Source organism: Aquila chrysaetos, chromosome 23 (assembly GCF_900496995.4).
Source record: "Aquila chrysaetos chrysaetos chromosome 23, bAquChr1.4, whole genome shotgun sequence".
NCBI lineage: Eukaryota > Metazoa > Chordata > Aves > Accipitriformes > Accipitridae > Aquila > Aquila chrysaetos.
The window spans coordinates 16,868,390-16,892,466 of NC_044026.1; the positions used below are offsets into that span (position 1 = coordinate 16,868,390).

General features: G+C 38.7%; 1 protein-coding gene across 4 annotated transcripts in view; it reads left to right on the forward strand.

Moving 5' to 3' along the window:
* The window catches only part of WWC3 (WWC family member 3), a 104,674-nt gene that overhangs the window by 66,116 nt on the left and 14,481 nt on the right, over positions 1-24,077 (forward strand). For 3 of the 4 annotated variants that reach the window (XM_029998960.1, XM_029998961.1, XM_029998962.1), the window contains exons 9-15: positions 7,412-7,654; positions 10,887-10,976; positions 12,117-12,691; positions 18,874-18,994; positions 19,758-19,832; positions 20,876-20,962; positions 23,522-23,714. In XM_029998960.1, coding sequence (XP_029854820.1) covers positions 7,412-7,654; positions 10,887-10,976; positions 12,117-12,691; positions 18,874-18,994; positions 19,758-19,832; positions 20,876-20,962; positions 23,522-23,714 — 1,384 coding nt within the window. The remainder of the gene's footprint in view (positions 1-7,411; positions 7,655-10,886; positions 10,977-12,116; positions 12,692-18,873; positions 18,995-19,757; positions 19,833-20,875; positions 20,963-23,521; positions 23,715-24,077) is intronic. The other variant, XM_029998963.1, reaches the window with a different exon arrangement.

A 24,077-nucleotide genomic window follows, 5' to 3' on the forward strand; every position in this document is an offset into this window, starting at 1 on the left:
CTGTCCTGGGATAGCGTCTCTGACAATGGTCCATTATTTAGCAAAAGCATGTTAGTTGCTTTAAAATAGTAGCCTTATTCTGCCCAGTATGTTGTACGGAAGTAATCAGCTTTCAGCTTTTGAGTGGAACTGCACAAAGCTCATTGCCCCTACCAGTTATCTCTGTGGTTGCATTCTTCATTTATCATGCATTCCTTCCCCTTAGCTTGCTGGCATTTCTGTAGGGCTTTTGTCTCTACTAAATATCTTTGTGTTCGTTCTCCCTTGGCTGGTGAAATATCTACTGTTCCTGCACAGTGTGGGTGACGGAATGTGCTGTGATGGATTAAAATCTACAAAGTAGAAAATTAAAATGCTACAGTATGTCACAACTGTAAAGCAATATATTATGACTACTTGCTTGTCAAATGGGGTGTGGAAACATATAGCAAATAAGTACAACAGAGAAACTGTCGTATTTCCAAGTTTTAAGGGAGACTTTTAAAATACACTGGAGGAGAAAATTATGCCTTTTCCCTTACAGGAAAGCAGGAAAAAAGCCCCACAAACTGAAGGGCAGTGTGCTGCATTTTAGTCAGTCTTGTGAATCTAGCCAGAAGATCATACAGCTCTAGATACGAGCAGAATATTTGCCATATGTAGTGAAGAAGTTTTTAAAAGTAAAAATATGTTCTCTGTATATGGTATCTGAGCAAGGAAACACAGTGTTGGGATTTCTGAATGAACTGTCTTGAGAGATTCAGGAGAAGAGACCCAGGGATAGTAGAAAAGTTGGCTTATAATCCCAAAATATCTCTCTTCCCTCATAAAAGGTAATTTGATTTTAATTCCTCCTTCAAAAATCTCTCTAACTATTGAGTGGTTTGGCCTTTGCATAAATTAAGACATTCACATAGCTTCCCCCCCCCCCCCCCCTTCCCTTTCCCACTGGAAGGAAGTTGGATAATTTGCAATTTAATTTTTCCCATGGGTATTTGAGATGTTGTGAGCTGTGGGTTCTGACATCTTCAGCACGCTGGGGAAGAGGTCCTCTCTTCTGTGTCTGATCCAGGCTCTGGGAGGAGGCATGTAAATTCTACTTTTTAACTTGCCAGTCATGCTGAAGAGAGGCTCAATCACTTTTCTTTTGCTCTTTTCTCTTCCCCCCCATTATTTTTAAATAAACTGTACCTTATTTCCATGAAATTTCTTCTCTCAGATCTGTCAGTGTGGCCCTCCAGAGAGGCGGGAGTGGGGGGAGGACAGTCTTTTCAAACAGACAGCCTCAAGCTGCCTGGATAAATACCGGTTTTAGTTTCAGTTGCTATTTCAGTGAGACCACCTCTCATGAAAGCATTTGCACACTGGAAGTGTACCCCTCGAGCACTTTTCTGAATAGACTGCTTCATAGAAAGAGAAATCAAAAGCAAATTGTTTTTCTTTGATAACTCTTTAAGTTGTGCAGTTCAGTATGATAACTACATGAAGTATCTTAGCAAGTGATCATGAAGTGTCACTGCTGTAGTGTGTCATATCCTGTGAAGTGTATTAATCAATAGATGAAAAATGATCCCTCCAATAAGAAGCACCAAAATTTTTAACTGATTTTTGTTAATTTTTTTTATAATCCAGTTTGATGGTAGCTGACTTTAATGAACTAATACATCCAAGCATATTCAACTAGCTTATCTAATTTGGGTGCAAAAGCAGTAATTTGTTTGTGCCTTCTGTAAATTTGAATTCAAAGATGTCATTTTTCAATTCAATTGTTTAAATCTTACAGCAGCTGTCAACAGATGTATTTTAGCCTTGAAAAAGCCTCCTCCTCAGCTATGCTTAATATTTCCACATTCCCTTTAAGAACGTTATTTCTTTCTTTTCAGTATAGTTGCTGAATAGTTACTTTGTTGCAATCTTGTTGTCTCATTACCAAAATTAATTTTCAGTTGGGCTTTTAAAAGCACTAGCACAAGCAGAAGTGTGTCAATGCAATTTGTGCTTGTACTGACAAAATACGTGTTGGTTGGATATTGACAGCAACATTCCAGTAGTGATACAATAACAGTCAAGTATTTTCCTGTTAAAATTCATCTTGTGTAGGCAGGTTTCAAGGTGTAATTGCCTAATTTATAGTGAAATTCAGTGGATTTGTCTGCTTTATTCTGCTAAACTAATCTGAAAATCTGATACAGGGATGAAGTAATTTGTCTCATATCACACAAATATCTGGCTAAGGCATGTCAGCTAAACCTTAATCTCCCAGTGTCAGTTTTTAAACATAAAACTTTTGCTTTGGGTTGTAAAGGGAGCTGAGCCATGCTCTTGAACTGTCTTTTAAAGTTTTCTTTATACCAGTTTACCTGTGAATTGGGGAATACAATTCCTCTCCTGCATTGGTTTTAGCAGGCTTTGCAGTTTTCCTAAAGGTGAATACCTAATTTTATCTGCAAAATGCCAGTGGACTCCAAAGGTTTCATGAGCGTCTTAAGCCAATTTAAGACCTCCTTGTTATTGAATTGGGCTGCCAGGAAGGCTGGATATTCTACAGAGCGTGCTCCTGTTTTTTGCCAAATCCACAGTGGCATATACGTGCAGGAACAGCCAAAGTAGACACAGTGGAGAAATTTTGTGAGCATTTGGCTGAGTTCCCCAACTTCTTGTTCCTTCCATGTCTTTCTTCCCCTTTCTCTAGCCTTCCCCTCTTAGGATATAAATTATAATCCACTCTCAAGAGGGTCCATAAATACCAGAAATTACTGAGTTCTTACACCCTTTGTTATGTGTCTTCAGTCCCACAGCCACCTCCTCTGGGTATACGTGGGAGAAGTTCCCTGTTACCTGAAGTGGCAGAGAACTAGGTCCAATTATAAGCCTAAGGAAAAGAGTGAGCTGGCCTGATTTATGTTGATTGTCTGCATATTTGTGTGATCCTTGCCACCATTCTACAAATCATAACTGTGGGTTTTTTTCTTTATTTTATCCCCACTGATCTTCCCATTCCACAGGGAACAAAGGCCTCTGCTGTAGAGTGGTCTGATATGTCACCTGAAAGTCTAGGCATTTAAATGTAGGGGAGTATTGGGTTTTTTCCTTGGAAAATTCAGACAAAGTAAGGTCGAAGAACTTGTTTAAGCTAGGAAGAGCAGAGCTTGTAGGTTAGGATGTGCCAGCTGTAGGATACCCATGAGTTGTCCCTTTTATGAGCATGAGTTAGGACCTTTGTATTGCTTCAGAGTATTTCCCTCCCTAAGACACCTGTCGTGTTCATAATGTGAATAATGGTCTAAACATAGGGTTAATTGTAATTGTAGATCAGTCTCTTTCATCTCACAAAAAGTGATTTTTACTTTAATTGCACTTCTCGTGCTATATTTTAATAAATAATCTCTTCTAAACTGAAATGTTCTCGAGCTCAGCAGTATAATTCCATTAATGCTGAGTTCAGATAGCAGTCTTGAAAATAAGGTTGTAGACGCTAACAGAATCTTTTAGGTTCCCCAGATATTTCCAGTGACGTTAGGGTTGCCCTATTTTGTCTGGGGGGGGGGTCTGTGTAGATCTATAACGATTCAGACGTGCTGTAAATTCTGAAAATACATGCTTTTTTGCCCCTGTGATGTCGTTTGTGTAGTAAACTACTGGCTGTACTGATCTCCACCCTCATGCTACGTCTACATTATCTTGGGCTAGGCATCATTCTAGCTACATTACTATGGATGGCCATTTCAGGGCAAGTTTGCCGTTTTGAATCAGTGTTTACTTAAGATCACCAGGTTAAACCTTTGTCGTCCCATCTGTGCCCCTCCTGCTTTTCTGCTTAACAGGAGCTGTTATATTCATACACATTTGAAATTTTTCAATACTGAAATAAGCAGCAAGTCAGTCTGCCTACCTAGGAAACCAGTCATTTGATACCACCTACTCGAGCGTGGAATGCAAGCTCCTCAGCACTTGTTATGCAAGGATGGGAATGGGCAAAATGCCTGGAATGTTGATGGCTCAAAATTAACTGTTTTTTCCCCAGGAATATGTTAAATTGCTATATCAGTAGGGACCTCAGTATCTGGCATTAGGCCAGATAAAAGTACTCTTTTACAGTGACTACACTTAAGAAGTAGTATCTTAAAAAATACCCAGTAGGAAAGAAAAAAAGTGTTTGAAAAACAGAGGCCTCACAAAGGATCCTAAATACTTTTTTTTTTCCCCTTTAAATTTCAATCTATGTCAAGTCATTGCTTTATTTAAGTGGGTGTTTAAAGTAGGTGAACATATGCACTGAGTCTGAAAACGCAAACCAGCTACCTTTTTGTAACATACCAGCAGTGAGAATGGCTGATGTAGTATAGGAATAAAATCTGGCATAGACAAGCCCAGTGAAATTGCTTATTTATGCATTTATTGTGTTTGGGAAGAAAAGCTTGTGTTGGGAGAAGACAAATTGCAATTATGGAATATGCTTAAGAGGATTTTTTTATTATGTTTTTAGCAGAACTGAACATGACTCCTTTGATATTTTTCTTAGGTTTAAGTGAGTGAGACCATAAAAGCCTTAGGGAAGTTTTCTAGCCAAGGAGATGAATTTTTAAAAGTTTATCACTGGTAGCTTTTTGGAAGAACTTACCATACAGAGGGAGTCCTTAGTGGAAAGCAAGCAACAAAATTCCCTGAAAACTTCGGTTCATTTGAAGGAAGTACAGGTTGCAGAAAACTGACTTATTGGTGCTGAAGTTCCCCTCCCAACAGATTCCTGCATTATGTAGCGTTTTGTGAGTGCTTTTTCTTTGCTTAAAGGGAAGACGTAGAGACAAGAAGGGCTAGCTGAAATGCTAAGAGTGTCAAGGGAATCCAAGTAAATACCGAATCTGATTTTGGAACTCTTCAGTGGTACAAACCTTGTCCACAGCAGTACTTTTCCCTTTAATGACAGTATAATTAAGTTACTGTATGACAACTTCCTGCTTTCAAAGCATCATCATAACAGAAATTGAGGGGAAAAAACAAAACTTCAAACTGGAATGTCGTACACAAAGGGAGTTATGTGGTCTCAGCAAGCTCAAGAGTCTAAATTAAAACCTCTTGTCTTGAGGGTGGTGTGTTACTCTACGGCCGAGTGGATTCAGTGGTTAATTAGCACTGAAAGGGGGGATCCCACCTTCCCCCCTTGCCTGCTGGTACTTCTCTCTTCCTTATTGCCTGCATTAGCGTTTATTTGCTCCTGTGGTCAGCTTCTTAACCAGCTTACTCTGCATTAGAAAAATAGCTAGCAAAACAATTGTGTTAAAGTGAAGGAGAGGGTCAGTCTTTCAGCTGTCTTATAAAACAACCCAGAGGCTTCACCAGACACATCTCCTCTTCTTTCATCCACAAGCTGTGTAAGAGCTTATGAACATGGTCACTCAAATACATTGCCAGGGCTCATCTGATTCACACTCGCTTGCCGAGCTATGATAACTCAATTGTATCTGAATTCTGTAATTCTGTTGAAAGGACCTTGAGCCCCCACTTGTTTCATTTGGCACTGAACACCTGAAAATCAAGCTGTACACACCTTCAGGAGTGTTTACTGAATCTTTAACAGCGTAGCGGCCTGGGTAGGGGAGAGCAGGGATCCTCACTCTGCTCGCTCTTCCTGGCCCTGACGTTTGGCCGATGGGGCGAGGTGCTCTTCAGGAGGCTGCATCTGGAATTCATGCACAATAGCAGAGGCGTGAAATATGTAGACACTATGTATTGATTCACAATGGTGCTTTCAGTATCTATTGGCAGGAAGTTGGTTATTAATGCAAGGAGGAGGAAATGGTATTGAAGGGCTTGATAAAGTATTCTGCTTTGGACTAACACGTAACATAATACCCAAGTTCTTTACTTGCTGTAAATGAAATCTAAGTGGGGAAAAATTTATTTGACAAAATTCACAGTAAAATTCCTATTCATATATGAATGCAGTCATTGCAAAATGACTTATATTGATATTTTATTTCCCTTCCCCTGATAATAAGATAGCCAAATACTTTCCAGATGTCAGTATGAAATAAAGACTGCATGAGGTTTTAGTTTTAGATGGGGAAAACCTTACCTTTGTCCTGTCTACGCCTTTTCTTTTATTCTTAAATACACGTTATCACATTGTGGATCTTCTGTTGGCTTGTTATGTGCCTTTACCTTGCTTCGTTATTATCTTTTCTTTCTTACCAGATATTTGGAAGAAAGATTACTTTAACCAAAAGAATGAATGCATATCCCACTTTTATGGCTGGCTTTAAATGTGCTTTTATTTATTTATATAAAGGGTGATAATCTGCTATGGTGCACTGAACTTTGAATGCTGCCATTTCAAAGTGAAGATGAAAATGAGGTGTACAACTGCATAACTGTTGTACAGTTCTTAATTTCAAATGTTCAAAAATCAGAAAGCTAGATTTCCTCTTACTTTTCATTTTCACTGTAACATTCTAAAGTGTCTAAATTGCCCATTGTAAGACAAGCATAAATATCTAGCAGTAGAAGAGTGTTCTCCCCATTATGTTTATATACCTTTAGATTTTGCCAAAAGAAGCATTTGTGAAATTTCTAGCTTTAGGGTTCTTCATAATATTTATGAGAGTTCAAAATTTGGTTTTAGCAGAACATTTTCTTAAAATGTCAACTGTGCAATTATTCTTACAACTGCTGTTTGATGTAGTGGTTCAGCATATTGAGATACAGGAAACTACGTTGGGCTATAAAGCCTACTACAAAAAAAATCAAGTTAGCTTATTTAATTGCTTGATTTGATGATGGATCCATCTAAAGCCATCTGTATTTTGTAACCACTAGATCCTTTTTCCAGACCTTGTTTTTGTTTTACTGACAGCTTATTTATTCTTAAAATTTTGTTGTCGGTCAGGACTGTCTAATATTTTCAGCCCCTTGAACCATTCCTGTGCTCAGTGGGACATGAATATATGGATCTATTGTCACTAGATAAGCATCTCCCCTTCATCCCTTTCAGCTTCTCACTGCACTTTTGAAATCCCAAGTTAAGATCTGATAGAGGAAGAATGAGGAATGAAAGGATGTTCAACTTCATCAGCTGTACAGGCAGCAAACTCAAAAGCTATAAAAATATGAATTGATTTATTTCAAAAAGAGAAAGCTGGGAAGGCAGGTATTGTCCACATGATAGATAAATGCACTGTAATTCTTATACAGCTACACACTTAGAAGCACTGGCAGTTCTTTAGTGTTTAAAAATACACTAAACAAAGCAGAAAAACCCAAATCCCCCCCAAAAACCAGAAACATATAATCCTAAAGTCCTCTATATTTTCTTGTTTCAAAATTTAGAAGAAAAGTCACAGAAGTCAACAGGCTTCACCTTCTGGTATTTTTCCTGTTAATTGTCTTCATCTTTGTCTTCTGCATTTTGAAATATATTTATCCTCTTTTAAAGAGTTTCGAATATACAACAGCAGCTGGCCTTGCTAGATAATGAATCTTGGCCAGGAATGGCTGAAGCGGACAGGGATCGTCTTCAGCTCATCAAAGAGAAGGAGGCTCTTCTTCAGGAGTTGCAGCTCATCAGTCAGCAGAGACGATCCCCAGAAGACATTGCACGTTTGGAGGAAGAAAAAAGACGCTTGGAGGATGAAATTCAACGGGCTCGAGCAACGTCTGCTCATGGGGCCACTGAAAGGTTTGGGAACTTAAACCATTTTCTTATCTACTTTAAGATCCATATAGGTAGTTTCAAAAGGAAGAGTAGGGAATTTCACTGTGTTTAAGAAACAAAAAAAATGTTAGTAGAGTAATTTGCTTTCAAAAAAGGAAGAGACTGCTCCTGGCTGCCATTATTTAATTCTGTCTGTCTTGAAGTTTTCTGAAGGAGGGTTAGTTGGAGTGATGTCAACTAGTTAGTACTCCTTTCATTCATCTGAATAGGAAGAAGAGATCAGAATAGAGTGACAAAAGATGCTTGGAAAAAGTCTGAGTGATATTATTTGATAATAGAGGCCGGAACAACAGTACCTGGATAGTGAAAGATTTTTCTGTTGTTTTGCTGTGGAGTAATATTCATCTCCAAAAGCATCAGAACAAAGATCCTTTCCGATATTTGGTTTCTGCCTTATAAGAGGAAAGTTAAATGATTAAGTTTTCACTGCCTTTTGTATACAATTTTTCCTTTTAATTTGCAACCTCAGTAGTGGGAGTACATCCCAATTCTGACATTCATGGAACACAGTAAATGATATTTAATTTAAGTTTTCAAGAATGATTCCAAGTTATATGTAAAAACAAACACCCCCCAAAACATATTAATGAAAACACTGTGTTTATTTCAAAGTTGCCCAGTTTTTCCTGTAGCCATAGAAATGGACAAAACCTCTTAACCTTTTCTTGTTACCATAGACTGTTTCCAGAGAAAGCGAGAAAATACTTGTTTCCCAGACTTGGTTCTCTTAAGTAGTGGTAAAACCCCAGTTTTGACACTTGAGGAAGACTACATGAACCAACTTTAATGTGATCTGTGTAAAGGTTAATATTTACATAATTAAGACACTTTTAAAATATTTGGAAGCCATGTACAAATCTTAAGAACATCAGCTCCTTTGAAAAGGCTTACTTCGGACAGTAAATTCAGACCATAACTAGAAAATTCACAGCCAACCTACAGTTCAGTGTTACATATTTTGCAATTTTTGCAATATCGTTACATTGGCTTTCCAGCTTAAACTGACAGAAAAGGGAGTTCACTTTATACTGCAGTGTAGTAAGTTTTATTTGTTGTTTTTGGGCTCTCCTGTTAGGTAGTGCATACTATGTTGGCAAGAAGGCCAAGCTGTTTTTCCACGTAGCTCATGCTGTGGAAACCAGCGTTCCAATGTGATACTTGATATTTCAAATGCTAGCAAAAAGTTGAGTAGAAGTTAGAATAATATTGAAGGGCACTCTATTTTTGTATAACAAATTGGAGGAAAGCTTAACTATTAGTAGCCCTGATTCATTTGTTTGTTTGTTTTAGGCTCAGGAATAACCAAAACCATTCTTAGTTCTGCTTGTCTATTTGCACTTTCTCCTAAGCCTGAAATACAAAGAAGTTTCCTCTTTAAATAATTACCAGTTCTGTTCTGTTACTGAGTTTTAAAGGCACTGAGTTAACTTAAAATCTGTGTGACAGAGGTGAGGGGTTTTTGTTTGTTTGGGTTTTTTTTTTTTTTGTGGTGTGTGTGGTGGGTTTTTTTGGGTTTTTTTTGGTTTTGTTTTGTTTTGTTTTAAGATTAGCTGGCAGCCTTAGTTGGAGTCATCTCTTGCCCTTTAGCACAGGTATCTACCTTCTGGCATTGATGACTGTGGAGTGTAGGTTCCTAAGTTTGTTTTTTAAAGATGGTATGGATACCTCTTCTTTGCCCTGCAAGCTTTTGAATCAGTTAAGTTTCTTGGATCCATTTGTCATCGTCTTTTGGTTCCTGCATGCAGTGTCTTTATCAGGGAAGTTTGCATAGCTGAGCCGCAGCCTTCCTTGCACCACTTGGTTAACCTGGTCTGGGGACCACAGAAGCAGGAGAAAAGCTTCGGCATTGCTCGTGCTTGGCTGCGGTTGCGATGAAGGGAGCCTCCCCAGGGGGTGGTGGGTTGCTGGAGTGTAGCGCTACAGCCCCTTGCCAGCATATGAATGGATGAAGTCGGGAGGCCAAAGAAGTTGAGACATGTATGTTTTTACTGCTAACAAAGACATTTTTTTTTCCATCTTAACTATCCAAAATTTATCAAAACTAATGCTTCCATTTTGTTTTATCCAGAAGGACTCCCTTTTTGTTGTTGGATTTTTTTATTTTATTTTTTTTTATCCTGCCCATTAACATGTTGAATTCAAACAACTGTCTTTGCAGTTGAGGAAGGTCTGAAGCACTCATATAAGTTTGATCTGCTTTCTCCAAACTGTCTGTCAGAATCCCAATTTCCAGCCAACTTATGAATGTAGGGCTGGAGCAGTAACTGTCCTGGACATAAAAATGTACAACACAAAACAGATTACACCCTGATTTTATTTTGAAGTTCAGTGATTGAGCTTAGAAAAACAAAATACCAGAAATACTTATAATTCTAGATGCAAGAAAAGAATAAATGTGATATCAATAGATAAAACTTATTCTGTGCAGTTTTCATAATCTCAAAATACAAAATTTAAGATGTCTTACAGGTGTATGAGACCGACAGCATTATAGGTACATTTCCTTTGTGTTGTGGCAGTGGTACTGAGTAATTCACCTGCTTGTTATTAGAATGGGAAAATAATAAGTCGCAGCGAGAGATTTTTGTCATAGCTTAGTATTCAAAATGCTGTATCACCTGCTTAAATACAACGATATATAAATGTGCTTGAAACACCTAGAATTAGAGCTTAAAGTTGAGTTTTATGGTTACTGCTTAACAGAAGTCCTCCAAAAATTTTTCTTTTTATCTTTGAAATTTGACACTAGTTAGCTTGGATAGTAGGGCTATTTGGAATGCTTTTTTCCTGTCAAGGTGACGAAAGTCCTAGCAGTTCTCTGTATTTTACTGACACAGTCAGGTAGATGCAAGGGGGGGGAAAAAAAAATGTTGTAGAGCCTGATGTATTTACCTAGGACTTTTTCTGAATTTGCTAGTTGCTGTAATGTATTTTCAACGTCATGACTCTTACACTGTACCTCAGTTACTTCTCTTGTCTGGGAATTCTGCTGGAGTCTTGGTTCTTGTGTTCTTGCTGGAACTACCATTGCTGCATATGAGCTGTGTAAATTAAAACTTCTCATTAAACAGTGAAACTTCTTTTTATATTCCAAACTGCAATGCAGTAATATTTTTCTGTACTTGGAAAGCTCCTAGCACTTCTTAAGCACTACTGTAATGAAGAAAAATAGTAATATGTATCTGTTTAATTATAGGATACTGTTACAGGAAAAGAGAAATTGTTTGCTTATGCAACTAGAAGAAGCTACACGTTTAACCTCATATTTACACTCCCAGTTAAAAAGGTGAGTTAAGTAAAACCAGCAGGTTTTGAAGTTTAACTGCAGCAGAGAAGAATATTAATAGTCTATCAAGTTTGCCTTTTAATACTCGCATGTATGTGTGCCAAGTAAATTAATTTTTTACTAAATTTATACAGTTTGGTCTATGGAATGTGATGATTTGGATGGAGTTTTATAAATAGTATTAGTGATGGCTATGTGAGCTAGATTATTAAGTGTATTTGGGAATTTTGTATGTTATCTTATTTTCCAAAGATACATACTTAAAACACATTGTAATATTGTTACCGTTTTACTAATTTGATGATAACATTCTTTTAAGTTCTGTGAGGTTTTAAAATTTTGATACCTTCTGCGAAGGATGGGGTTTTGACCTCTGGTGAGATGACAAAATTTTGCCATTTAAATACAAGGATGTGCTAAGACCCACACAGAAGCCCCAAATGTTTTGCATATTCACACTGGCAGCTGCCTTTTTAGATGCAGCTCTTGGGGATTCCTCAGCTCAACATGATGTCAACATGAAAAGCTCAGTTCCTGCTGTGTCTCACTTCATCTCTCTCCGTCACTTACATTCTTCTCTCCTTAACTGTCTGAAAGTGGCGAGAGGAACTGGAATAGGATTCATCCTAAAGTCTTTTTTATTTCACACCGGAAAAACTTGTGAGGATGAGGCTTACGCAGCAGTTTGTTAGGACTTTTCCAAATCCCCTCGCACTTCTTTTCTCTGGTATGTTTATGACCCATCATTAATGTAAATTCAAGATGGATCACGGTAATCTACCCTTCCTGGCTTTACATTGAGTCCACTGATCCAGATCCTGCTCTGGCCTCTTTTCTACCAAATTGTGGCTGCTTACACTTTGGAGGAAAGAGTAGGCTTGTCCTGTTGGACCATTTGTCTTCAGGCACTTGTTCCTGATTTGGTTGTCACCTGCGCTGTTCCAGTCATGGTTGTGCTTGAGATCAGGGCGAAAGACGTGAGCTAGGCCTTAAAATGCCAAATCGTCTCTCCTTGTCGTTGTACTGAATACAGGCAAAATTGCTTGTGTAATCTGGATTGATGTTTTTAGGTCTGTGCTGGTGTTTCTGATTTATATTTGACAGGGCCTTTTTTGCTTTCTCTTCCTCTGCCTGCTGTAGTCTGTCAGCTAGCACCCTCACAATGTCCTCTGGCAGCAGCAGAGGATCCCTGGCCTCCAGTCGAGGATCGTTGGCCTCCAGCAGAGGCTCCCTCAGCTCGGTCAGCTTTACGGACATCTATGGCCTTCCGCAGTACGACAAATCAGACAGCGTTACAGACTACGGGCAGCATTTACGCTTTGACATAATTCCCTTCGAGTCTCTCACAAAGGATGTGCCATACGCTGATCCCATTGGACACTCAAATTTCAATAAGCAGCGGAGGTCTCTGGATACCCCACAGTCCCTGGCGTCCCTGTCATCACGGTCCTCCTTGTCATCATTGTCCCCTCCAAGCTCGCCTCTGGACACCCCATTTCTCTCTGCATCTCGAGATTCTCCCTTGGCTCAGATGTCAGAAGGTTTTGAGGAGATGGCAAGCATAGGAGCCCTGGAAATGCTCAGGGCTCAGACCACAGTGTTGGGTGATGATGATACACAAGGAACAAGCTCATCTCAGGCGTCCACCTACCCTGTGGACAATGACGGGCTGCGAGAAATGGGACCACAGCTGACTGCTGTCCAAACTGGTGGAGGTGAGTGTCTGGACATTACTGTTTTGTCACATTGTCACAGAAAATGTCACACAGACCTAAGCATACTAGCACAGTAGAGATTGTTCCTCAGTTTGACTTATTTTACTTCCATCAGTTAAAAATTACATAGTAGATGTTAGCTGTTAAAAAACCCAAACAAACAGACAAACAAAACCCCCAAGCCCCAAACTTCAGATTTAGGGCAAAGAGGTGAAAGAACAGAGAAATCCTTGTAAATAGATCTTAAAATAGTGGTGAATTGGGTGGAAGAAGGGGAATGGAATATGGACTTTTTTTGGAGTGTAGCACATCAAGGAATAAACATTTTGGTCTTGAATTGGGAATTAGTAAAAAAAAAAAAAAGCATGGTTTAGTTACTTCTGAGGCCCTGAATTGTGCCCATATTGCCATTATTCTGATAATTTAAAGCAACACAAACCCAGGGGAGATAGGGAAAAAAACCCCAAAACAACTCCCCCCAAAAACCCCAAACACAAAACCAGGCACAAGGTGATGCTGCCAACAGTGCTTGAAGGTTGGCTGACTCTGCGCTGAATTTGTCCACACCCCAGACCATGTTTCCATGTCCAAGTTCTGCGATGGAGCAGAAGCCACAGTGGCGTGGTGGTCAGGAGTGCATGGTGCGCTGTGCTGAGGATAGTCTTCATCAGCCAAGGAGCATCTTTTGTAGGGGCTGTGCGAGAAGTTAAGGATCCACTTTGGGTGGTTGTCTCGGAGAACCTGTGCTCTGTGATCGCAGAGGAGCGATGTGTGCAGTTACCACGGCACACGTACTGTTGAATTTCCTTCTGCTTGACTGTGAAGTTGGTGGACTTTGTTTAGCTTGCGTTGGTGGAAGCTCCTGAGGCACTACAGTAGAGAAACATAAGTTAGAGAGATCAAAAGAGGAAACAGAAACCTTTTTAAAAAACAAAAGAGGTTTAAAAACCCGAGCGTACAGGCACATGAGAAATTTCTTTTCCTGTTTTAATCAATCAAATGAAGAACTGCTGTTAAAATGAAAAAGAGTATTCCTTCATGATCACGTTTTTGTTTGTTGGTTGCTCGTATTTCTAATAAAACCATACAAGTAGAGAAGGGCTTTTAGAGAATATTATTAATATAGAATTTAATATTAAAGCTTCTAATTCGCATCCCATTTCTGTATCCAGAATTCTGTGTTGGCAGTTGCATAGAATGTTGCATTCAGAACTTAAGACATCACGAATAATGTGAAATATAACCAGAGAATGTATCATATTATCCTACCAAAATCTTATACGTCAAGTGATAATGAGAAGGAACATTGACAGTACCTAAGGAAAAGCTTTCAGCTTTTTCTTTTTAAAAACAAAATGTCACCACTGTGCTGAAAAGCCTGTATTGCTCAAACAACATTTGAGTCTAGACTCACCTACTTTCCTTAACGCAGCTAGCATTGCCAGAAGATACTGCTGCAGAATTTACATTTACTAGATGTAAACATTTCTAGTGCCCATATTGCAGCTTTCAGACCAAAATAAACAGAATTCCAGAGACCAGCATGTAAGCTCGTGCTTAAATTAGTGCCATGAAGAGGCTTCCTGAGGCTTTCTTTAAACCTCAGATCAGACCACAGCCTGTCTTCACCCATTGTGGTAAGTGAAACTATGTTAGTAGTTCATTTATAGCTTGTACGTGTTTCCTAGAAGTGAAGGCCTGGTCTGAGGGCCTAGGGAGCAATAGGATGAGGGTCAAGTTCCTGCTTTGGTTTTCCTTTTCTCCTTCCTCTGTCATGTTTCTACACATTTCACATTTCTCTGAAAACCTCTGGCAGAACGTGCCTGTGCTACCTGCTGTCACTGCTGCAGTGTCCAGCTCCAGCTCCTAATACAGGGGTTACAACTTTTCTCTGTGTACAACAGAGTGCTTCGTGTTGCTTTTTGAGGAAGAATGTATGGTTAAAAGGTAGCCAGGCTGTCTTTTTTTTTTTAGTTTGTTTTTTTTTTTTAAATATTTTAATTTGAAAATAATTGCTTAAGGAAAATTGGTTTAACCTTTCTGATTTCTATCTGGAGTCATGACTACGTTGAGCTCCACAATCACAATTGCAAACCCACCAGCTAGTAATGCAGTTTGCAAGTAGCAGTTGGAAGTTTCGAAATTATTTTGATTTTGTACTCTTCTCTTGAAGAATTTGATGAAGCATCAAACTCATGTATCACAGCTTGGGAACCCGCAGACATTGGGGGGTTTTGGTTTTCACTAAGGTACAATGCAGTGTGCTTTGCTGCTGCCACCCAATGGTCTGGTAGCATAACGCGACGCTGGAAAACCAGTAAGTCTCAGCTTGGACAAATCTTAAAGGTCTTTTGCCTGTTCTTCACTAGACAAAACATGAGGTAATTTTTGCAAATTCTGGGGATCGGGGAGGTTAACACTGAATAAACTGCACACACTTCGCACTGAAACAGCACTTGAGCAAGTTCAAGGAGTTCTTCAGGAACTGCAGTTTTGATGATCAGTTGCTGATGTGCTGTTTGATTGTTCTGCATCTGTCTCCGGGACATACTGTGAAATATGTTAGCATGTATGAATGGAGGGAATATGCCTGAGAGGTTAAATCCATCGTATTTATGAAGCTGGGAGTGGGAGGAAACATATTAATAAAATACTGGGCTTTAATATCTTCACTATCTCTTCCTCTCTATCCTAAAATAATATTTCATGTGCTAAGTTTCCTTTAATGCCTAAATAATCTCTTGTTTGTAAAATACTGTCACAGATCTAAAAGATGATTTATGATTGTGTGCTTTTCATTTTGTCTTGTTTCTCATGCGGCACAACAGAAAAATTCACTGTAAGTGAACCTGAAATTACTTACTGTGCTGTTTTTGCCTGTAATTCCCAGTGTGGTTTTTTTGTGTGAAGTGTTGGTTGTTTTGGTTTTTTGGTTTTGGGGGGTTTTTTTTGAGTTGCATGTGAAGAAACAGGAGATTTTGCTACATTTGGTTTTGTTTGTTATTGTGCTGTATCTGTTTAATCATTATGGCATACTTAATTTTTTGCTACGTCAACTAAACAATATATTCATGGCTGTAGTTAAATTCCTGGAAAAAGTGTTCTGCGAGCTTCAGCTTTATTGTATCATAGTAATGCCTGACAGCATCATGGTAGGTAAGGTCTGTTTGTGTCTCTGATTTAGTTTTTATGAGAGTGTTTGACTCTTTTATTAGTGCATTTTGAGCTGACATGCAGTATCTGTAGTCTCCTAAGTTTGTGAAACATGCTTTAGATTTATTTATGTATTTTTTAGTTAATGAAATATTGGAAACACAAATTTCCTTTGCAGTTCAGTTTTTCAACTAATGACACCTGAGAATGTTCTTTTAATCAGGGCTGTCTTAGGTTTCTCAAGCTTTGGCACCCAGTAGTTCTGGAAATTCATATCTATAGTTCACTTGATGATGTTATTTAAATAAGAAAATGAAAGGTAATTGTCTATCTTAGAAACTTTATTTTTAAACAATTCTATAGCTTCCAGCATTGGAAGGTCTGTAACCTGTCCTAAACCTTGTTCTGTTTAAACCAAAATCTGATGTTTCTTTCTTCTTGACCAATTTTTCCTGCTGACTTTCCCCCCCCCCCCGCCCCAGTCAAGGGCATGTTTTGGTGTTTGCATCTCTCCCAAATTCACTGGGGTTGTCCAGATGTTACCGAATGCTTCTGTGGCCTGCAGGCAGCGAGCAAATCATTGTCAAGTTACAGCATTGTTGTAACATGTCAGTTTTTCATGACATTATATTGGTGCTTCAGACCAATTTTTCCTTCCAGACAAAGTGGGAACATGAACCTCCAAAGGAGAGAGCCTGTGAGGTCCTTCATCCGCTACATCTATACAAAGTGTTCAAATAGAGGGGTGAGCCAAAGGCTTATTTAAAAAAGAAGCCATCCTAGTGTAACTTGCTGAAATTAGTACAGAAATTACAGAAGCACTTTCATACAAAATTTATACACTTTTGTGAAGTTCAGCCTCTTTCCAATGATGTAAAATTATTGAGAAACTTTCATATTAAAAGGTGTCTCTACAGAGTGCTAGTTTTGATTCTGCATAAATATCAGTGACAGAACTTGAGGTGGACTCACCAAATTCAAAGTTCTTTAAAAAAAAAAAAAAAAAAAAGAAGGAAAAAACCCAAACAACCAAGGAAACAAACCCACCACTTTGTACAAGTGATATGGAGGATAGCATAGTTCAAATACAGTTTCTTTGCTTTCTGTGAGCTAGCTTGAACTTGGCTCTCATTTGTGGGAAGGATGACATGAGTAACAGTGCGTGATGTGTGGTGTACACTAAGGGTGGGATGCTGTAATTGGAGGTGGAGGGGAAGGGTGGTTCTTTCTCCAGGCACAGAGACAAATGCAGATTGGGCTGTTCCTGGTCAGCGGATAAAATTCCTGCATAGCTGAAGATGACCAAATCCTTCATTGAATTTGGAGGGGAGGTTCATAGGGCTGCTTACAGATCCAAAAGGACAGAGAACTGGCTCTGCTGATATATGGGAATTTTAGCTCCAAACAGGACCCTGTGATTTTTGGAACATCTTTTGGGATTTTGTGCTGTTTGTGGCCTGAAAATAGGAATGTACCTTGGGCCGGTGCAGGACTGCTGGGCTCAGTGCATCTTGTCTGCCAGTCCCACAGTGGGTTAAAGCTAACCTTAGCCAAACACTTCTGTTGACAGCAGTGATGTGGTTGTGTTAATTTGGGGGACTTTTATCAAGCTTCAAGTCCTGATGTCCTGTCCTGGTGGTGCTTGGGTGGGAGGCGAGATGGGTCCCATGCAGGGGGGGTGGCTCACTGTCCGTAGTCTGTACCTCAGCTGGGCTCTGCAGGTGGAGCTCAAGCCATGGGCTGGCATTCCGTTGAAGGAAACTTACTGATTAGGTACCAGTATTTTCTTTTTGATGCCTTAAGATAATGCTTAACAGAGGTACTCAACAAGTTGTTACTAGGAGTAAGACATGTTTCGTCCTTAGTTGGGGGCGGTAAGCTGTAAATGTCAGCTGGTGCTTGTCTCCCATGCGATGTGCACTGTGCTACTGTCACTCCAAATGCTGTCTGCTGAAACTGTGAATGCTTCCATGCTGTCTAAGTTTCTGAGCATGAGTAGAAGCAAATAAGATGCTTTCCCCACTTTTGAAGTGGCATCTCTTTGCCATTGCTTTTCTGCTTAGAGGACAAGCATTGAGCCTTAAGCAAAAGAGGGGAAAGTTGGTAGAAGTTCTTCATTGCAGTGAAGAAACTGCACTTCCACAAGTCTGTTTAATGGTTCTCTCTAGGACTTGAAAGAAAACAACCTCAAGTTAGCTATCATTGAAGTGTTGAAACCTTACCTATGAAATTCTTGAGCATCACCACTTGTGCATGTACTTTAAAGGATTGGTAGCTGCTATACCCACTTGCCTGTGCAAAACCTGATGTATAACATCATTTTTGTTGATACACTTAAAACAGGAAACTGATTGCTGAGTTGCTATTTATGGTGTTGCTGGTGACTCGGGGAGGGATGGAAGAGGGGGTTGAATATTGCTTCGTCCTCCCCCAGTCAGCTTTCAAAGTAATTCACCAAAAATTTGAAAAAACAGTGGTCTGAGTGAGTTGGAAAGCACTGGTTCTTTTTGATAATGCCTCTCAGACTGTAAATAAAAGCTCCTATTATGCGGTGGTATAAACAGTATGCTTTGAGACTTCATATTAGGAAACAAATGAGAACAAAACCTCACATTGTGTTATCTGATAACTTCTTAAAAGAATTAGTCTCTGTGTTTGTTTTCAACCTATTGTATATTCAGTAGGTTAATCTTAAAAGTTTAGGATATCATGTGTACCTATGTTGAATTAATGTAGTTCTTCCTCCAGGAGGGGTTATTCTACCAGAAAAGCATTTAATAACAATGCAGTTGGTTTATACTTAGTCTTGTCAGAGAGAAATTAGCCACAAATTTCTGTCCTTAATTCTACCACAGAAAATCTCTGGTCAATTGTATTCGAGGTTTTTAACTTAGGTGAAAAAGCAATAAACTGCGTTTGTGCCATTTTGCTGCTAGTTTTGATAAAGTAAATGTTCTTTTTTAAAATGTTCTAGGTTTTAAGAGATTGTCTTGAGCTGATGTTGTCTTCACTTTTTTTCTCCATGACAGCTGTAACTCTGCGAGGAGACAGTGGTAGAAGATCGGAGAGGAGAGCCAGGCGAGTTTCAGCATGTCTCTCAGATCATTCACTGGCTAGTGACAGTGGCGTGTTTGAAGCTTTAAGCAAAAGGTCAGGTGTATAAATGCATAGTAAGCTGGAAATATTCCTGTTCTTCCACACAGTCCAAAAGAATTCATTGTAAATTTCTGAATATGCTTTCAAAATAGCTAATTCTTAGTAACATAAAAACATTAGGTTGCATGTTTTAAAGGAAAGAAGCTTTTTACGTGCAGTTCCACTGTCATCTTCACAAGTGCCAAGTCATTTTGCTTTATTGTCTCTTAACATTTTAGTACCATATATTTCTCCCTTGAAAGACAGTTTTCTCAGCTTATTAGTCATAAATCAATAATTTTATTTTAACCATCTTAACAAAATAAAATTATACAGTGTGACTTAACAATTCTGAGTAGCATGTGATAGAAGTATAACTGCAAGGGAGAAATACATGCACTGCTGAAAAATGTATAGGTTGACCAAGTGATCGAAGGGTGGATAAAGACGTGTTACTTTATACAATTGTTTAACACAATAACCAGTAACTGGGAAGAAGATAAGGTTTTGAGGGTGCTAAAGAGAAATGGAAGACTGAATAAATATTAAAACAACCTAAATATCTTGAAAGAGGTATTCTAAAACCTCAATTTTTAAAATTGTGAATTACTACTTCTGTATGTTTTAAAATAGATATTGTAGTTCTTTCTGTATTACCAGTCCCTCCTGTATTACCAAACAATTGCTTATATCCACAAATCACAAAATAAATGTTCATTTCATTATGTTGTAACAGCTTAGGTCAGTATGTAGTTTACAGTACTTTCTGTTCCTGCAGGAATGAAGATCTGGAAGAGCCTGTTTATGGTGATGCTGCCAGTAATGAAGAACCGCAAATACATGTTGGATTTCTGTGAGTAGTTACTTCTCTTTCTCCCTGTCAACTCAGCAGGAACTGCTCACTACTTTTCTTGGTTTTGGTTTTTAACTTTTTAATAAACTGAACTTGCAGCGGATAGTTTTAAGAAGTTTCTGAACTGACAGCCAAAGTTCAGTGGACGTACAGATTAGTCAGTCATATGCCACTTTGTGTTGGGGATGTGCCTTAACCACAGTTCATTCAGTGTCCTTTCAATGCTAGCTGATAGCAGGGCCTTCATTACTTCTTTCAGTAGCATTTATTTTCATTGTCTGGGCCATTAGTGTGAGTATGGATATAGGGATATGTCTCTGTGAGCGAGATCTTTTTGTGCCAGATAAAGGAGGATTACCTTAGGAAAGTCACAGGTGAAGAGACACAAATACGGTTCCCAAATACAGCTTTGAAATCCTGTGCTTATGGCATGCTATTGTTGGTAGTGGGAGTAGCATGAGGAAGGGCAGGCTGTAGCAGTACAAGGCAGGATGTTGTATGACAGCCCCCCAGAATCATCCCTACCCCTTGGAAAATTAATTCCCAAGCTTGGGAGTTTTCAAATCTCAACAGGTTTGTAGTTCCATATCAAAATTCATGCTGATGTGAAAGAGTATATTTTTTTTGTTTCTTTTCATTAACCCATGAAAATAATGCAGACTGATTTGTCTAATGTAAATTACATGTTGTTACACATGCACGCACACACACACGCGTATGGTGTAAATGTTTAAACCAAGGAATGTATTTTATAAAACCTGTTCACTATCAAGAGTCACAGTAAGGAATGTTATTCTTTTCAAACAGAATAATGTTTAATTCTCTTAGTTCTGATAACTTTCTTACTGTAGCTAATATTATTAATAATGTTCTGTTATCAGTGTGCTATCTCTAATTGCTTTTGATTCAAACTGATTTGTGTAAGAGATTTGTTTAACAGCAAAATTTACTTTTACATTCTTTAAATCTTTCTAGTCTTTCATCTCTATCTCTTAAGCAAAGTATTGATGCTTGGTGACTAACACATGAAATTTATTTTCCAGGCATGACAGTGGAAGCGAATGTCTGTTAGTCCATGTATTACAACTGAAGAACTTTAGTAGTCTAGTTGTTAAAGAAAACTGCAAAATGTAAGCTTAAATTTCACCCAAAACCTGGTCATTGCTTGTTTTGTGCCACAGTCGTAAATACCATAGATTTGTTTGCTTTCATGCAAAATTAAGCCATTTATGGAGAAGATGGTATGTCTTAGTTTACATGAGGAAAGGGTTAATTTTATGGACACAAACTGTCCCTTTTATAGAACCTCTGTCATAATGGTCAGGTAACAAGCGTAGTCTCTAATGACCCATGTTCTTACATGTTTATTATGCACAAGAAAATTTGTTCAAAAACATTGAAATCATGCTTCCATCATCCCATGCCTTCTGGCCACAAAGCTGTCTACATTATTTGCAGTATTCGAGAAATATTATTTCCTGTACAACTTCTCTACAGCTTATCTGTGATGTATCCCAGAATAAGCTTAGTGTAATTTTCTCAAATTCCTATGGCAGCATCTATATTAATCAGTAAAAGAGATACCTTGCCCTTTATCTTAAAGAAACAAACAAACAAAACAAAACAAATAAAAACCCCAAACCAACACAGAAACAGCAACAACAAACCCAACCAGGACATCTGCAGACTTTTGTGGCCATTATAGCTCTCCTTGAATATCTGTGAAACACCTTCCCAAGACAAATACTAGCTGAGAATCAGTACCAACAATTGAATTTTTTAACATCTGGCAGCCTGCGCTACTTTTTCAAATTCCATATCACATTATGTAGAAGATTGCTTAGTTAATTCTAGTAAATGTTCCTTAAATAATGGCAATGTTGCCATAAAACACTGTTTTATCTAGTGATATGTATCTTAAACATATTTTAAAGAAATTTGACGTGAAAATTGTTGATCTTTATCTCTGGGAGAGGTTGTTTGAAAACTGTGGAAAATGGAAGTGTGATAACATTGTATTGTAAAATAAGTCATTCTGTGGGAGTTGTTACATAGACATACAGCTCACTGAATGAGTTGATCTTTGTTGAGAATGCTTGATCTTGTTAACCCTGCAAACCTCTAGTGGAAAGTCTTCGTATAGGTCAGTGCGTTAGTGTTGGTCTTTTGCTTTGTTTTCAGTGTGAGTGCAAGGGCACGCGATAGGGGAAAAATTTGAGTATTGAGTGGTACTAAGCCATGTTGTCTTGTGATTAGAAAAAGAAATAAGCGTCATCTGAACAAAGTAGAGTCACCAAAGAAAAAAAATTACTCCAGAGGGTTTGTTGGACATTGTCATCAAGGCAATCGGGCATCTAAATGACTCTCAAAAAGGCAGTTCTGTTCCACGTTCTTCTCTGTTAACTACCTGGGCTGGAATCAAGAAATTGTATGGCTGCAGGGTAAATCAAGTGGTTTGACTGGTCAAAAAAGTAGTTTATCTTACCAAAACCAGAAAAAGCTTTTAGCTGGTTTAATGAACTCCTCCATGCATCTGTACATTCATTGAATCAGTTGCTGGGGGCAGCGGGGGGAGGTTACCTGCAGCAGCCAGTGAGCAGAGGAGTTGGATTGCTCCCTTTTTACAGGATGTGAAGCTGTTTGCCTAACTGATGCTCCACACTCCAGTGCTGCAGTTCCACCATAGTGAGCTCTTCCAGTTGTCCTCTAACCATTTATTTGCCTGTCAGTGTCAACCTCTCCCTGGTGGTGGCATAAGAGTTCATGCAGCTGTGTAGTCAACTTGAGTGAGCCTCTGAGCTGGGCTTTTTTTTTTTTTTTTTTTTTTTTTTAATCCTTGAGCTTTTTTTGTTGGTGGTTTTTTTTTTTTTTTTTCCCGCTAGGTTCATTTTTTAGCCCAGATCAATTTTCTAATCTGGTTCACAACACAGTTGCATGAAGCTGTTTGCTCGCACAAGGGAAAGTATGGCAAAAAATATGACATTGCAGGGACTGGACAAGCAGTTGGGACAGGGAGAATACAGAAACCCTTCTCTAAGTAGCGCTGCTGCCTTCTGTCAGATTAAAATGGTTGTGGATTTTGTTTTTGGCTTGGAGTCTCAAATGAGGTGGTACCAGATATTTAAATTTGTTTTTTAAGATGGCAGATGGATGCAAGGATTGCAGGTTTCTTTTGCCATCCTTTTGTTCTGAGTTTCTTAAGGGGGGAAAAAAAGGTACACTTAGTGGGTGGAAGGAAGAAATGGATTAGTGACAGTTACGGGGCAATTCAGTCGCCTAAACATAGGCATGTGTTGCCATTTGAAATAGCATAGCATAGCACCTGGCCTCCAGCTGCTGCTGCTCAGGGGAAGGCTGTATCTGTCCCATAGATCCTGTGTCATATTTGCTAGCCCCATGTAGATGCCTTGGATACCTCAGGGCATCTCAAGTGCCACTTGGTGCCTCTGCTTAAGCACCAAGTTAAAAAAAAAATAAATTAGTTTTAGTTAAAAAAAGATAGCATTTCCATATTAGCTTTGCAGTTCTTCTCTGTTAAGAGTACAAAATAAATTCCTGTAACAAGGAGATCCCAGAGCAGATTCTTAATGGAGAAGTTACACTGATGTTTTTGCTTAGCTTGATTTTGAGAAACGTAAAATAGCTTTCTTTGTCTGAATTGTGTTATTTGTCTGTTTTGCTGTCCCCAGTCATGTGAGAGTCTATTTACCACCACTTGAGTCAGGCACACCAACCACTTACTGCTCTAGAGCTTTGGAATTCCAAACTCCGTTAATATTTAATGAAGTTTTCCGAATCCCCGTGCATTCAAGTGTTTTGAAATTAAAATCACTGCAGCTGTATATCTGTTCAGTTGACCATCAGCAACAAGAAGAACTATTGGTAAGTGGCCGTTTTTCTTAAAAGCCGTGTGATGTGGGAAACTAAAGTTACTTGAGGAATAATTTTTAAGATGAAAAAGAGAAAGTGAAGACTATTTTTCCATAAGAAGTGCTGATAGAGTTACATGTTAATGTGTCCGTTTGTTCACATATGTAAGTATAGTTCTGTTAATAAAAAAGGTGGGATTTTTAAAAAGATGAAACGTGTATTTTAGGTTACATAAAGTCTTGGGAATGATTAGCAGAGATTGAGAATTGTAGCATTTTAAGCAGTGATGAAAGTAATGTTATCTGTGCTACGGTTTACTGTTATAATGCAGAGGCATGTTGAAAATTGATATAAGGTTTACATTCATTGCTATGG